The sequence below is a fragment of the Lepidochelys olivacea genome, assembly GCF_965140295.1.
Source record: "Lepidochelys olivacea isolate rLepOli2 genome assembly, chromosome: 3".
NCBI classification, from domain to species: Eukaryota; Metazoa; Chordata; order Testudines; family Cheloniidae; genus Lepidochelys; species Lepidochelys olivacea.
This window is the reverse complement of record NC_140413.1, coordinates 142,896,231-142,911,903: the sequence shown is the minus strand read 5'-3', so window position 1 is coordinate 142,911,903 and position 15,673 is coordinate 142,896,231. Positions and strand designations below refer to the sequence as shown.

Here is a 15,673-nt window from a genome sequence, read left to right as displayed (position 1 = left end):
AAAAACCCGAAGCCGCAACTACTTATTATGCTGTTTTTCTTTTTCTGCTGTAGTGCTTGCCATTGTATTCACCTTTTTGCATAATACAAGGGCAAAGGAACATTAATAAGGCAACCAATTTAAAAGTGATAACTCAAAATTAAAATGATTCCTTTTATCAGCTAGTAGAATGCAGTGCTGGATATTCTTAAATGAAATGGTTTAGGAATATTTAAAAAGGGATTAGACACGTGAATAAAAACAGCATTTACAATTACTCTAGTTAGATTACAGAGTTAAAAACTATTGATCCTCATGCTTCAGGACATTGCTGGAATCAGTAAGAAATTTCCCTTCGTAATATAGTATACGTCTGACCAGGTGCACAGTGGGCAGTGACTTTCCTTTGAAGCATTGGGTATCTGCTGCTGCTATGGTACAGTCTTACTTTATGGTCTTAATTTCTTGCATATTAACTGAGGGCACAGTCTGGTAAGGTATAGAAAACAAATCTCCTGAGATGCTGAGAGTCCTGAACTTACCTTGCCTTCATCAAAGTCAGTGGGAATCAGGAGTATTAGGAGCTGAAGTAGCTGAAGGATCAGGCTGAGTGTGAATAAAATGATAAAGAGCCTACGAACCGCTGCCAGAAAACTTGCAATAAAATTCTCATTTTTAAGAAAATCCAGGCATTGCACAACACAAGCTGGCTTCCATCTTTGTTACCGGAGACCACTCCATTTTCAGGAATCTTCAGTACATCACAGAGGCATCTAGTCTAGACATCTACGTCACAACTGCAAGTGAATACTTTTACAGAAGTTAATATTTTTGCTGCCATTTTTGTTTGCCACTAGGAGTTGCAAGGGATCTGTATAATGGACTGATAGTACCGCTACCTTAATTTGCTGTCCATCAGATCATTACTTTTCAATACTATTATGTACTACTTCTTTGGAATGAGAATTATTTTCTTTGATTTACTGTGTGTGTGGTTTATACACCCCCAATATCACTTCACCCGTTTGCTTCTCTCTCCCTCTCCCTCTCTCTCTCTGTATATATGCATTCTCCTTTGGGAGGAGCAATATATTCCTCCCCCTCCTCTTTTCAAGATCTACTCTGCCAATTTCATAATCACCCAGAATCTGTTGCACATGCTAAATCTGAGATTAATGGTCTGGAATGTCACCTTGATCTTCTACTGCATTTGCTACTTCTGCATTACTCTTTATGCATTAGTACTTAAAGGTCTAAAATCGGTGAAGGTTCTACAGGCTATAGCTCTACTGTGTTTAAATTTATCAAGACTCAAATCCTATATTATTCTTTAAAGGTTGTAATGCATGCAGAAAGGAGTATATTTACAACATTGTTTGCAAATACTTTGCTGTCTGCCTCCTGCTAGTATCAGCAGGAGCTGCATATCTAAATCCCTGTGCATAATGTAGTAAAGTTGTCACAAACCTTATATAGCATTGTCTCTCCAAGACTAGGGTCTGACACAATTGAGCATATTTCTAAGCACACAGAATTAAGGTATTTACAGGTTCTGTTTCACTTTGATTTTTGCTTTTGGTCTCATGATGAGTTGGGGAAAAACAAGGTCCTGATCATTTGCCATTAAATATCTCATGGGACTTTTTTGCAAGAATTGCTGGTGTCCTGGATAAATTCCAATTTGAGTAATTACATTCTGCTTCAGCCTCTCTAAATACTCCCTGAAGTTTCAGCTGATGCAATATTCTTGTTCACATCTGTCCTAACTGTAGTGTCGCTCTGCAGGGGGCTGTTAAATTACTGCTGCATTCTGTCACAGAGTTGGTTTCCTTTCAGTGGTGGGGGGTGAAGTGATTCCAGTCTGTCCGTCTTCATAATAAATAATAATATTCTGTAATGTGCATTTGGACTATTTGGAACTGATGTTTTTTTATAAATGCAAAGTATTATGATCTTTTATAAAGCTTGAAGCTATAAGCAATCTAATGGTCTATTGAGGCCACACAGCATATGGATAAAGCGGGTCACATTTGGAAGGGTTTAGCACAACTGTGTGTGTTGAGGCAGTGCTCTGATAGTGGCAATTTGTTGGCCCTACTGTACGTCTTTGATCATATGAGGTGGAAGAGTCTGTTTATGGAGGTATAATTGAGTGAGTAGAATGCCAAAGCACTACCTCTTTTGGATGATTAATTTAGTGTTTTTGGTGATGGAATCTCTACTAATTTATTTTACTCCAACTCCCTATCTATTCTACAGGTGTCTAATATTGTTAATTTTCTCCAATAAATGCCTGCCGAATTATGGTTGTGATTTCAGTGGATTTTGATTTGACCACCTCTTATGAAAGTCATTTCTATTCCCTAGTGCAGCTCAACATTAAAAATAACAGAACCAAGTTGACCCTTGGTGCAGATGGGTGCAATTTCACTGGAGTTTTGCTTGTTCTGCCAGTGATGAATTTAATCAGTAACATATAATAATAAACTCACTTTGAAACTTTCCTCTAAGTTTTACTCTATGATTGACATTTAAACTCATCCACGTTACCTTTCTTTCATTACTCCTTGTTCCCTTCGTTGTAACTACACTCAAAGGAAGGAGGAGACAGGGAGGAAGTGTGGCCCAGTGAACTGAGAGGAGATTTTGGGTTCTTTTCCCAGCTCTGACATTGATTTGCTCTTTGTTTGTTTGTTTGGCAATTCACCTAGCCTGATTTGCAGAGATGCAGAGCACATGCAGCTCCTGTTGTCCTCCTTTGAAATTGTGATTTTATTATTTAATATCAGAATAATATTTACTTGCATTAGTACTGGTTTTAAATTTCAGCTTTCTTTAACTCAATCTTTGTGGTATTTTTCCCTTTCTGTGTGTACCATAGTCCTTGTACTCTGCTTATTCCATTTGTCAGCATAAAGCAATTTTTGACACTTCATAAGAAGAATGTGATATAGAAATGCATCTGGTTGTAAGGAGGATGAAACTGTAGGATAATATGCAACACATTTTAATTGTAACAAACTGAATTGACTAATTTAGTATTTAACATATTGTATCTGCTTACACATCTGTTTTATCTTTAGGCTTTTGATTGTTCATTCACCATAATGTTTGTGATTTGGAAGTAGCACTTGATAAACTCTGCTTAGTGGTGATACGTAGCTGTCAAAAATAGTGGTATATAATTACTTTCTGTCAAAATAAAATTTGGGATTGGAGGTGTCTAGATTGAACTGCTGCCATTGGGCTTCTTAAAGATGTTGACAGAAGGTTTTATTCATGCTTTGCTGTATTTTTTCCCTAAGATATTGAAGAGTTAAGTGAAGAAATGAAAGAGGGTCTCAGGCACTTGGCACAGACATTGCAGCTTTATTTGAGAGTGGAGATCCAGGATGCTTTTCAGCTGCTACCTGCAATAGACATTTTTCAGATCTTCGCAAAAGTAAGTGTTTAAACTGATTCCTGACAACTCTATAAATTATCTACTTCTCTTCTTGATTTAGTTTTTGGGTGTACAACACATCCATCCAGAAAGCTTTCAGAAAGTGCAGTGATATATGACATAATGTCAGAATGACCAGAAAAGTCTATTCCACTTCAGTAATTATTTAAGCAAATTCCCATCCCTTGAACAGCAGTTTTTCTTTTGATATGATTGTTACTTAAATTAAAATAAGGAATTGCATGAAAAGGGAATTTTAAAATGAATACGACATTTTTGGTGTAATTTAATAAGGGACAAAGATTGAAAAATGACTTGGAATGATTAATAAGTTATTTATTTTCCAACTATCTTGTCCTTTGAAAAAGATGTTAAAGAGTACACCATACTCTGTTTCATACTTCGGAATATTTCTGCAAAACATAACATCCTGTAGTTGGAGATATATTCATGTTCCTGTTTTGTCCTTTTAATAACAAGTGTTAACGTGTTCCATAACACTATTACATTCCTCAAATGGTAATTTCAGGTGTCGGAGGCCATCTGTAACGAGACGGTAGACATAAATGATCTGGTAGAAGTACTGGAGTTTCATTTCCACATCTACTAAATGTTCAATACATTATGTGCTATATACCATTGACTTTTCCAGTACGTATTTTGTTGCCTTTGTTCTAGGAAGTTTCATTAAACAATTTCTTTAGAGGTATTGTACATGGAGAATACTTACATTTCTACTTAAGAATTTTAGATGGTGGTTTTTTTTTTCTGATTGGTTGCTAGCACATTCACATATACTCCAGCATGACTGATCTTTCTCATTCTCACCTTCACACACACGTTGTGGTCAACTGTTTTTACATTATGATGTTACCCAAATAACCCTTAGACTTTTTTAGTCCTGTAAAAGGGAGAGTCTCTTAATAGTTGCAGTATATAGGTTTTTTTGTCTGTTTGCACGATGGGTTGAATGTTTTTGAAATGGAAGAAAAATTGAAAGGGAATATGAGCCTCATTATCAAATATATTGTCTAGATTGAATTTTTACAGATTTCTGAATTTGGTGACTAATGTCATTTGCAACTTTCTCTGGCAAACCATGATTATTACAAAAGGTGAAATTTATGGCAGTGAAGAAAGCTCACAGAAAGCCCAATGAGTCACTCAAACCCTCTATGTAGTGTGTTTAAGTTCCACTAAGAGGCTTTTGTTGTTTTGTGCAAGCCCTCTATTCTGGTATGAATTTTACCAGGTGGCTGTTACTTGAAATATACATATGTATTAACCCTGTGAAGAGAATTGGCATCACGGCAAATAAATCTGAGGCTTAGAAGATGAGCCTTGGGTAGTGGAATCAATCAAGTCATAGGTTGCCGTGCTGTGTGGCCTTGTACATAATAGTAATCCATGAAATAGAGGCTGTAATGATACTGGGCCTGTCTCTATTCTTCCCATGGACTTCTTTCAGAGCAGTATTGGACCTATTGCCTACAAATGAAAAATAGTTATTGTAAATCTTCTAAAAATTTTTTTAGGTTTTCATAAGTAGTGATAGAATACAAAAGAGAGAGATTCCTATGAAGTAGCTGGAAAATACAGCCTTTAAAAGACGCACATACCTTTCATAGTTCCCACTTTCTGTCCCTTGGGTAATGCCCTCGGACTGTCATCTGGCTTCTCCCCTTTAATGCATCCTCTCGTGGCTGGGCATTTGCCTCGGTTTCCATCTATATCAGTTTAGAAATGTGGCCTGTGGTGCTCAGCCTCTCTCTGTGGCTTCAGCCCTCCCTCCACTTTTGGGGTAGTAAGAGGTGAGTGCTGAAATGTCCTGTAATGGGCCTCCAGTTGGTAGTCTCAGGCCCGATATGTCCCTTTCCCTCCCTTGTCAGGGGAAGGACAGAGGAAATTGAAGCAGGAACAAAAATCAAGTTAAATAGTCTTATGTTATGACCACCACCCTGAAGCTTCAGCAGTCTTTATTCCCTTCCCTGGGAAGAGTGGTAGGGGGATGCAAGTCTGCCCTCTCCTCTGAGTCCCAGCCTGGGATCTCTGAGTTGGCCAGTCAAGGACTGTTTACTTATGTCTCCTGCTGCCTCCCTGGGCTGCTTGCTATCTCTTGCAGGCATCTTCTGCATGGTAATCTTCCCCTGGATGCTTCTGCCAGGAAACTGGTCTCTCTGGGCAGCTTTCCCCTGTCTGATGCTGTGGAGCTCTTCAGTGATGGCTCCTAGCCCCTCCTGTAGCTGCCCTGCTCCATCTGGGTTGCAGCTTGTTATTCCAGCAGTTGCTAACCAGCCATTTAGTTGCAGCTGGAGAAGAGATTGCTCTCATTATTAACTCTTTAGTGTCTGCTGCCATGTTGGGATCTATACACCCCATCACAGTGACCACCAAATTCTTTATAAAATATAAGGTGGCTGAAATAAATTAAGTCTTTGTAAGATATTAGGAGGATTCTTAATTGTTTATTTAGGACTTTTAAAATATATGTATTTATTCCATGCTTGGCAAAACTGTGTAGATACTTGATGTTCATAGTTTGGAGAATGAGCAAACCACTATGGAAAAAATTGTAATTTCTATTATATTTTCTAGTAATTGGCAAATATTATGACACCTGTTCCTCTTTGCTGTGTGGTACAGAAAGAAACAAAATGCAGATATAATGGTGAGCGTATAGAAGTATATATATCATACAAGTAAGGCAGAAATGACCCTGCTCCTATCTAAGGACAGAACTGCTCCTCCACTGCCTGTCCTCCCCTGCCTTCTAACACTATGGAATTCCTTGTATGGGTGTATAGAGGGGAGTAGCCACTGGAGCTGGCATGCACCCCTGTGCAGAGCATGGATTTCTTAGCAGAAACTCCTGGGTGACTTAGTGTTGTATTTGTATATTTTTAAACTTAGTGCCTAATCCAATTCAAAGAAGGATTAGCTGGATGATGGAAAAGTTCAGATGTACGTTAAATAGGAAGCAGGGTTTTTTTTCAGAAGAGAATATAAACCCTCATGCTTCATGGTTTAACTGAATAAGCTAAGAGATTTTATCTGTAGGCAGATTATTCATCAATTTTCCCCTATAGGTTTAATTGTATCTTCTCAACTGCCAGTTGCTGGCCGCTGTTGGATACTGGCCTAATTGTATCAATGGTCTGATCTAGTATGACAGTTCCTACATTCTTACTTTCCTGTGTTCCAAATGAGAATTTTTACAATATTTCTTTTTTTGCTTCCAGCCTGGACTGAGACTTCATATAATTGGAGTGAATTTACAATATATTTTCTGGGATTTTTAAAATTCTGGTTTTGAAAATGAAGGCTCTTTGAGTTTGCTTTTAGTTCTTGTATATTAGTGTCTTATAGTTCATATGAAAACAAATAGATTAGAAAAAAGCTTTACTAACATTTATGAAACTGGTACTAAAGGCCTGCAACTATGTGGCTTGATAAACCTGTATTATTTATTAATATATTTATTTATTTGTATTTGTGGCATTGCCTAGAGAAGGAGCAAATTATTTGTTTCAGTAGCACCCAAAGGCCCCAATTGTGAGTGAGGCCCCACTGAAGCAGGTGCTGTACAAACCCATGACAGAAAAGTGGTCCCTGCCCTGAAGAGCTTTACATTCCGTTAAACAGATGGATACAACACATGGGTACAACAAACAGTAGGTGGGAGGGAATTGCAAGGTAACAATGAGATGCTTATGATCTACTTGGCAAGCAACAGTCATAGCACATGAGCTGCCTAATCACTGTTGAGTTTTTTTTATAGGCAAAGTAGCAGAGGAGAGTTTTAAGGAGGAATTTGAAGGTGGACAATGTGGTGGCTGTATGGAAGTTAACAGGGATCTCCTTCCACGAGTTGAGGCAGTGTGGGAGAAAGCACAAAAGTGCTTGTTTGAAAATTTCCCAGTTGGGTGATGGAGATTCACATCAGTGGTAGAGCGAAGGCAGGGGTTGCCAGCTCAATATTATGTTTATTAGAGGACGTGAAATAGCCAATCGTTCTTGAAGTGTATCATAGCAAGTTTTGATATGCTATGAGAAATGTAGATATTTTTAATGCAATATGTCCCTGTCTTAAGAATGATTTTGTTACCATTGTGCTGAATGTATCTAAGCTACTTCTGTTATTTAAGTTGTAGTTATTACTGCAGTAGGGACAATGAACATGCTTTTACTGTCAAATTGCCCGATTTCTGCCACTAGTGGCATCTGGTGGCTGGAGCTGTGGACCTCTTGCCTCTCCAGTCTTTCCTCTGCACATCAGGAGGCCCTCAGTCCATTTTAATTTGTTTCTGTTCCCTTGTTCCTTTGCTGCTGTTCCTCCAATTTTATTTTAAGGTTCCGTTCCCCAGCTGGGTTCTGTAAAGGAGTATGGAAATATATATATATGTATAGTTTTAAAAAGAAGAAGAAGAAGAATAAAAAAGAGAAATAGGAACTGAATCCAGAGACCACTCTGGAATAATCTAGTCACTGGCAAGACAGTGCTAGGTCGAAACTCTCCCCACTCATGGGGTCTTATTGTGAGGGGAAAGAGGAATATAGGGAGCATGGGCTGACCATGCCATCAGCTGTAGTGCTGGTTATGTGGACTCATTACTGAAACACACGTGATGGTTCTAGAAGCATGGAAAGTAGCTGGCACAGACCTACCACAGCTATGGTTACTTTCTATCATTTATTATAAAAACGGCAATTACAGAAAGAAGGAATCTGAATGACTAATTGTACTGACTGGGGACTCACTAGCTAAAACCAACCATACACATTGCATTAAGAACAATATCACCTCTCAGGTGTAGTTATAATACTGTATATACCAATCTTTTTGGAAGGTAGTGTAATTAACTGTAATTAATTTCCCTTACATAAATTTACAGTGTACCCAGTTTTTAACAGCATGTGATATACCTGCACATATTGTCCTTTCCAGTTAAATTTAAATGTTTAATATTTAATATATCAATCTTTGTCTCATATATGAGAAGGCAGCCAATGTTCTCAAAACTCTACCTGTGCTACAGGGGATTTCCTGCCATACAGGCTGAATGCCAGTGGAAAAACATTGAATTCTTCTTAAAATCTAACAAGAGGATACTCCTTTCTTTCAGGTGAAATTTTAAGGCTTTAGCACTGTATATCCTGTGATGAGAAGGTTATGTGGCCTCTTCTCTACAAGAGTGACTTTGAAAGAGACTGGCTGTCATGGCTTATATGCATGGTCACAGAATAAAGAAATACTACATCTATGTAGTCTCAGGTCCTAATATTGTTTTCCCCACATTTCTTTAAAGTTCACTAAGTGCTCCTTCTTAAATTGAACTCCCCTTCTTTTTTTCTTTTCTTTTTTTTTTTAAACTCTTTTTTTTGGGGGGAACCAATCCTTTAACGGCATGCTGCAAAAGAATACAGTCAAAGGTCACTTTCATTCTGATAGATGCTAGAACTTCAAGAAGGAAAATAAGCAGACAGCAAAACAAAAGAGAAAAACAGTCCTGCACTGAGATGACTGAATTCCAGACAGCTTCTGCAGGTCAAAAGAACTCTCAAGAAGCTAGCTTTAAACAGTCCTCTTCCTTTTCTGATCTTTGCTGTGTGCGAAAATTTGTTGCTAACTCAAGGTCTGACTAAATTAAACACCCTTGGCTAGTCCAAGTAAGCTGACTTGGGCTTGCGGGGCTGGGAATTGTGGTGTAGATGTTCGGGCTCAGGCTGGGGCCCCAGCTCTGGGACTCTACAATTTTACAGCCCTGCAAGCTTGAGTCAGCTGACACGAATTCCAATTGACATAGGCCGGCCGGGAGTGTTTAATTGCAGTACAGACATACCTTCAGTTAAATACTCGTGACAACTTAAAAACAGCAATTACACTAAGTGTGAAATCCTGGCCCCGTTGAAGTCAATGGAAGTTAAGCCACTGACTTCAGTGGAAGAAGAATTTTACTCTGTCTGTTTCTGTGGGATCAGTTCTAAAGTTTAACTGCTCGCTTTGGAAAATAGCAGATGGGCTTAATGATATGTTTCAAAACTTGCTCTTATCATGTATATGCAGTTTTCTTTCTTCCTGAAGCTGCCAAACCCTTCTCATGGGCACCATCCTCAGAGCAGGTGTCACAGTTTTGCAGTTTGGTTATTAGATCACCCTGTGCGAACTCCAGTATACTTAAAATAGAGCTTGTCTGATGTACACTTGGATAGTGATTTTGTTTAATTTCTGATCCTCAATATTAACCACAGATTTGTGTACAATTAATTACATGATGCGGCTCTAATTCCATTGAGAAATTTGAATGTCAAGATAAATCTTGAAACCGAGTTTTATGGTTTACCGGTGTCTCCATGACCTTGAGCTGGAACTAGTCCTAGGATCTAAGTCTTCAACCCTTCCTAGCTAACGTGGATAGTCCCACTAAGTAGTCAGTTGGATTTCTGTGAAGTGAGTGAGGGCTGGAGGGTCAAGTCTTTATTGTATACAGTTTTGAGGTATTGGTAGTAGTGAAAGCAACTGCATACATCATTTATCGAAATCTGTAAAACATGGGCCAGATTCAAACCTGGTGTAACTCCACTGAAGAATTACACCACAAATAAAACTGGCCCTCAGAAGAGTCCATATTAGACCAAATTCAGACCTGGAGCTTCAGTAAGTTTCCTGCTCACACCAGGTCTGAATTTGGCTCTTAATGTTTGCAAGGTATTCTGAGATTGTGCGCCTTTCGTCTGAAGTACCAGTGTTTATTTCAAAGTGTTTTTAGGTGGTGAGGAAATAGAAATAACTAATATTGGAGTAAACTGAACAAAACCGTGACCTTTTAAATGGTCCCCTCCCTATTCTCAAATCCTTACATTTATAAAATGTGGGGCCAGATTCTGCTCTTTGTTATACTCCAAAAATTCCCGGGATTTATATCAATTGAAATGAGTGCAGAATTTGGCCCATTATTTCTGGTGCTTTCATTCTAAATGTGGGATGGCGTGGAGAGGAGAGAGAACTATTATTCTCATAATGGGCTAAATCCTGTAATTCTTACTCATAGGCAAATTCTGCCTTTGGAAGCAGATGCTCTGCTTCTGTTGATTTCAATAGGAGACATACACATCTATGAGCATTGGAGCTATGCATTCCTCTTTATCTGATAATAGGTTACTAACAACCAGTCTCCTATCAAACGTTGCCTTACATTTTCCTCTATATTTCAGTCTAGACTGATAATAAGAATAAACCTGGAATATTATAAGTTCTTTTTGCAACCATGTAAGGGGGAAAAAAAAAAGGAACAGCAAAGAGGAGAAAAGTCCATATAAATTAGAATTTCATAGACATCTTTGAAGTGTATCAAGCTAAGTTTTTTGTCCACTTTAAATTTTCGAGGTTTATTCTGGACCATGAGGTGAAATAGAGTAAAATATGTAGGTTTTTGTTATATGGGATTCCTCATGCAAAGAGCATTCACTTTTAACTGAAAGATGTTCTGGCTCCTTAGGTAGAGTCTGAGTAGTTGATTATCTTGGAAAGAACTAAAATGGCTGCCTGAGGTGGTAGTCTTTAGCAATGCTTGCTTAAAGTGTATCCTTCAACCTATACATTAAGGAGGCAAAAAATATATTGTGAATTGTAAAGGAGGACCGCTCCCTCCTGATGTGCTGTCCCTCAGGATCCTTTTTTTCATTCTTCAAGTCTGAAAGTTTAAATACACTTCAGTAGTACCTTTAGTCTTTGACTTCTTTTTGTTTGGCTTCTTGAAAGGAATTCTTTTCAACATAAATCGAGTCATTGCCAATTTTAAGATTTTTAAATTTGTACAGTTCTGTTTTCATTAAAACAAACAATTTCCAAAAAATCACTGGTCAGATCCTGTTTATCTGAAGGAATTTTGATACTACTTTTGCCTACGCAGGGGAGATGGCAGAGGCTTCGCTTGACCCTCACAGGGGGTTGTTGATGACAGGGGAAGTGAACAGGAATGGGGAGTCTTAAATTGTGATAATCTATTTAAGGGCAGAGTGAGTGGAAAAAACGGGTTTGATCTTCATGCTACCTCTCAGTCCTCCCTGCCCCAGATTGTGGACATTGGTTCTGACAGGGGGTCATTGCAAACAAACCTTCACTTCAGGATGTTCCTTTTAACACCAACATAGATACAGCCCTCTTCATTGTGCTGAGGAAAAAGCTCCTAGATTTGGTAATCATATTAGTGGAGAAGGAACACCCATTTACACCGACAAAGTCAGGAGGACTAATAGGATATGAGATGTGGGGAAATAATGTAAGGTTACAATTTTATTTTGTTTTTAAAAGGGAAGTGGCAGTGTGGAGTGTCGTCTGCTGTTATGAAGTTTCCAGCACTAACTCTACAGATCTCTCTCCAGCCTCCCCATAATTCGAGTGGTCACAGAAGTCTGAATAGTTCTGGTACCATAGTGGTATAAGCAGCTGTATATTTATGAAATAGCTCTGTAAGTGTAACTCAGGCCTAATCTGCCACACTGCTGAGACTTGTGCAGAATTATGTATTGGATTTATGGTGTTGATAAATGGCTGTTAGGGACTAGGCTGATGCCAGCTACTTCGTTTTTATTTGTATATTAAGGTATTTTAAAAATAATGCCTCCTTCACTGTTGGTTTTTATAATGCTATGCAAATATAATAGCATGTAACTTGAAAAGATCATTACAGTTGACAAAACATTAAGTTGGGCTAAAAATTCAACAGAAAATTACATCCAAATTAACTCATTTAGGTACATCTTTCTACACCTCTTCTACCATCCCTACATTTCTAGCATCAGAAGGATTTTAGGAATTTAAAGTAATGTCATATTCCTACCCATTCATTTCACTCAATTTGGCAGGAAAAAACCCCAAATAATAAAAAGCCAGTTTGTGTCATCTTCCTGTCCAGCGTGTGAGATTTTTTTAATGATTTGTAGTTAGCTTTCATCTACAGATGCACGGTTGGCTTATCTGGAAAAATCTGATTTTGGTTGGTCAGAATGCGAACATAATGCCTTGTGTGTGTGTGCGTGTGAAGTCAATGAGAGTTCCATATTGACAGCAGTGTCAGGACCAGACCCAACGCTAAACTCATTAGCTTCCTTTTTGATCCTCTGAAATATCTTGCTCAGTTACTACCTAATGGATTTTGTCTGTAATCCAACTGGAATTTGACTTCCACCATTGACCTTCAGGTTTGTTTACAGATGAGATGAGTCTTTATGAATTATCAATTCTTTAACATTTACCTTCGCTTCTGAGACGTGCTGTCTTGACACTGAGATTACAGGTAGAGCCAAATCTACTGGCTGTAAATAAAACTAAAAACAAATGAGTGATAGTAACTGCAGCAAGAGGAAATGAAATATAGTTAGTTATTTCTGCTCTATAATATCCATGATGTACTTGAATATTCTGCTTATACATTTTCTGACTTCAATACTTGAACCTTATTTTGTGTAGACACTTACAGAAACTCTGAACATTTTTAATCACTTCTGCACAGAATAGTTGCTGAATACATTTAGTTGGGTTTGTTAGATGCAGTGGCTAGAGGCTGGATGGTTCAGGGTTGGATAACAATGTGGAACTATTCAACCCTGAGCCATTGATTTGAAAAAAGCCCAGGATGACAGTAAACATAAGTCAATGGTCCAGATGCTGTTTTGGCATAAATCCCATTTTGCATTTTATACCTTACTGGGGAGAGGTGTTACTGAGTAGGTGCAGAAAGAAGAGCCAATGGCAGCTTTAAGGGGAGTCATGCTGCAAAGGAGATTGGGGAAGCTGGACTACACTGTGTGTAAAGATTCATTTCTCTGGCTCTGAATAGCTATACACCTGCCCCCTTGGCATCCTCCCTCCCCAGCTCTGCCACCCTTGGGCAAGAGGCATTAAGTAAAAAGTCTGAGATTGAAATTGCAGCATTTCCTGGGCCTTTTGTTCTTACAAATGGGTTTTGAAGATAAGGTAATGTTTTACACTTGTGTGGTGCATTCCATTTGAGGATTCTGGCGCACCTTATAGATTAATGACTAAAACCCCAGGGGGAGAGAGAAATATTGTTTCTCTCATTTGACAGATAGGCAAACTTAAGTCTCGGAGAGATGTGAGGTGACGTCACCTAGCAGGTCAGTGGCAGAGCCAGGAATAGAACCCGATTCTCCTGACTCCCAGCTCTGCACTCTAATCACAAGGCAATGCTACCCTTTTTACCATGGATAATGTGGCCTTAAGCAAGCATAGAAACAATTGGTATAGGAGTAGCTTGAGTAACAGCCTATATATTAGCTATTACAGTATGTAACTTCTTAATTTTTCAAGAATTACTCCATAGTGCTGCTGTGATTCATGCAATATTTACTTACATTATGTGCTGAGTTTTTTTATTTAAATTGAGATTCCCAAGGGCGGCAAAGCCACCCTATGCATCAGCCATAGAAGCAAAGATCTAAATAGATGTTGATAAAATAGTAAAAATGCTAACTAAGACTGGAAGAAATATGGTATCAATAATCTAAAACTATAGTAAGTACTCCCTTAGGAGTACGCTGCATGTACTTTACTGAATGGAAGCCATATATTTTCATATAGCTGTAGTTTGTTTAATCTTGTATGTGACTTTTTCATATTATTTATTTCCACGTATTATCCCAATGATTTACAGCAGGGGAGACAGAATTTTCCATACCATTGCTCTTAACCTTTTAGCCACAATAGCTATTCTTAGGAACCATGGCATGTTGTACCAGAAAATAATAGAAGCAAATCTTAACCGCTCTCTCAAAATAAAATGTGATTTTAATTGTATCCATGTTTGCTCTGGAGTCTGTGAGACACATTAAAGCCTGATGTGGCAAAGACAAGCCTAGAAGAATCCTGTGTTTCAAATTGAGCAGACACTTGTATAGACGGCATACGGGAGGCTATTGCACAGAGAATGGAGAATGCAAACCCCCAGAAATGTAGACCTCACAGTAGAAGGAAAACCATCAAGTAGAGTGGTGGCTTTGGGAAGCAGTTGATTTCATGGAGGATTAGCAGTTATTCTCATGCCAGGCAATTGGTAAAATGCTGCAATAGAACATCATGACAGCAGCGTACTGTTGATGGGTAATATTGGTGGCATGCCAAAGCACTGTCTGCTTCAGAATCAGTCAGCCATGGCTTCCTACATGAAAAAGTATTTGCTGCTAGTAATCCAGTGGGGGAACTTGTTTCCTCAACTTTAATCAGTGGTGCAAGTGGAATCCATTTCTTACCCTTACAGGGGATGATGACAGGGGAGTGACTCCTCCCCGCCCTACCCCCAGCCCAGGACCCCACGTTCCCTCTGTCCCCTCCCCATGACCCACCCCCCGTACCTGGGCATGGGGGCTCTGTCCTCCTCCCGCTGCGCCTTTGGCACTGCAGCGGCGAAAGGAGCAGAATGTGGGGCCGCTGCTCGGCCCCATGCCTGCAGCTCCTCCGGCGTGGCTTTACCGCTCCAGCCCTTCCAGCTGGGTCTCTTCCATCTGTACAGTAGCTAGCCCCGTCGGAGGACAGGGCTGGGGGTGGGGGGCAGAGCTGGGGGCGGTACAGCAGCCACACCAGAGGAGCTGCTGGCATGGAGCCAGCCAGTGGCCCTAAATTCTTCTCCTTTCCGCGCTGTGGTTCCCGGGAGAGCCTTGCAGCTCAGGCCTCTCCCGGGACTCACAGCAGGGAGAGGAGCAGAATGCTGACAGCTTCTCCGGCAGCGGCTGTACCGCCCCCAGCCCTGTCCTCTGGCGGGGCTGCTGCTGGGAGCCAGAGGACACACTGTGTGGAAGGGCTGGGGGGCAGAGGACCTGCTGCTGTGGGGCCACCCAGCGGCCCCACATTCTGCTGCTCCTCTTTCCGGTGCGTCATACCTGCTATAAATACCTTGCTGGTACGGTGGACTAGACCGTTCCACCCTACTTGCACTGCTGACTTCAATTAAAAATTAAGCAATAAAAGAAATCATAAGGTAGGCAGGCTTCTGTGAACAGAATAGCTTTCTGTCGGAGCCTTGGGTTTCAGAATCTGCGTAGCAGGAAAATGGAGTTAATAGCAGTGTGTTTGTTTTTGGGAAAGCAGTAGGGCTAGCAGGTTAGCTTAAAAATGACTTTTCCTATTTCACTTATATTTTTGCACAGCTCAGCTCTTAGTATGTTTGTGTTTTTTATTGATGCTCTCATGAAGATGAATGCTTTTTATCAGGATGGATTTGATGTAAATCACTAATC

The 15,673-nt window shown here is 39.6% G+C and overlaps 1 protein-coding gene across 2 annotated transcripts in view; it reads left to right on the top strand.

Annotated features, from left to right (window-relative positions):
* Nucleotides 1-15,673, top strand: part of SMYD3 (SET and MYND domain containing 3) — a 650,378-nt gene that overhangs the window by 109,313 nt on the left and 525,392 nt on the right. For both annotated transcript variants that reach the window (XM_084625210.1, XM_084625211.1), the window contains exon 5: nt 3,285-3,421. In XM_084625210.1, coding sequence (XP_084481336.1) covers nt 3,285-3,421 — 137 coding nt within the window. The remainder of the gene's footprint in view (nt 1-3,284; nt 3,422-15,673) is intronic.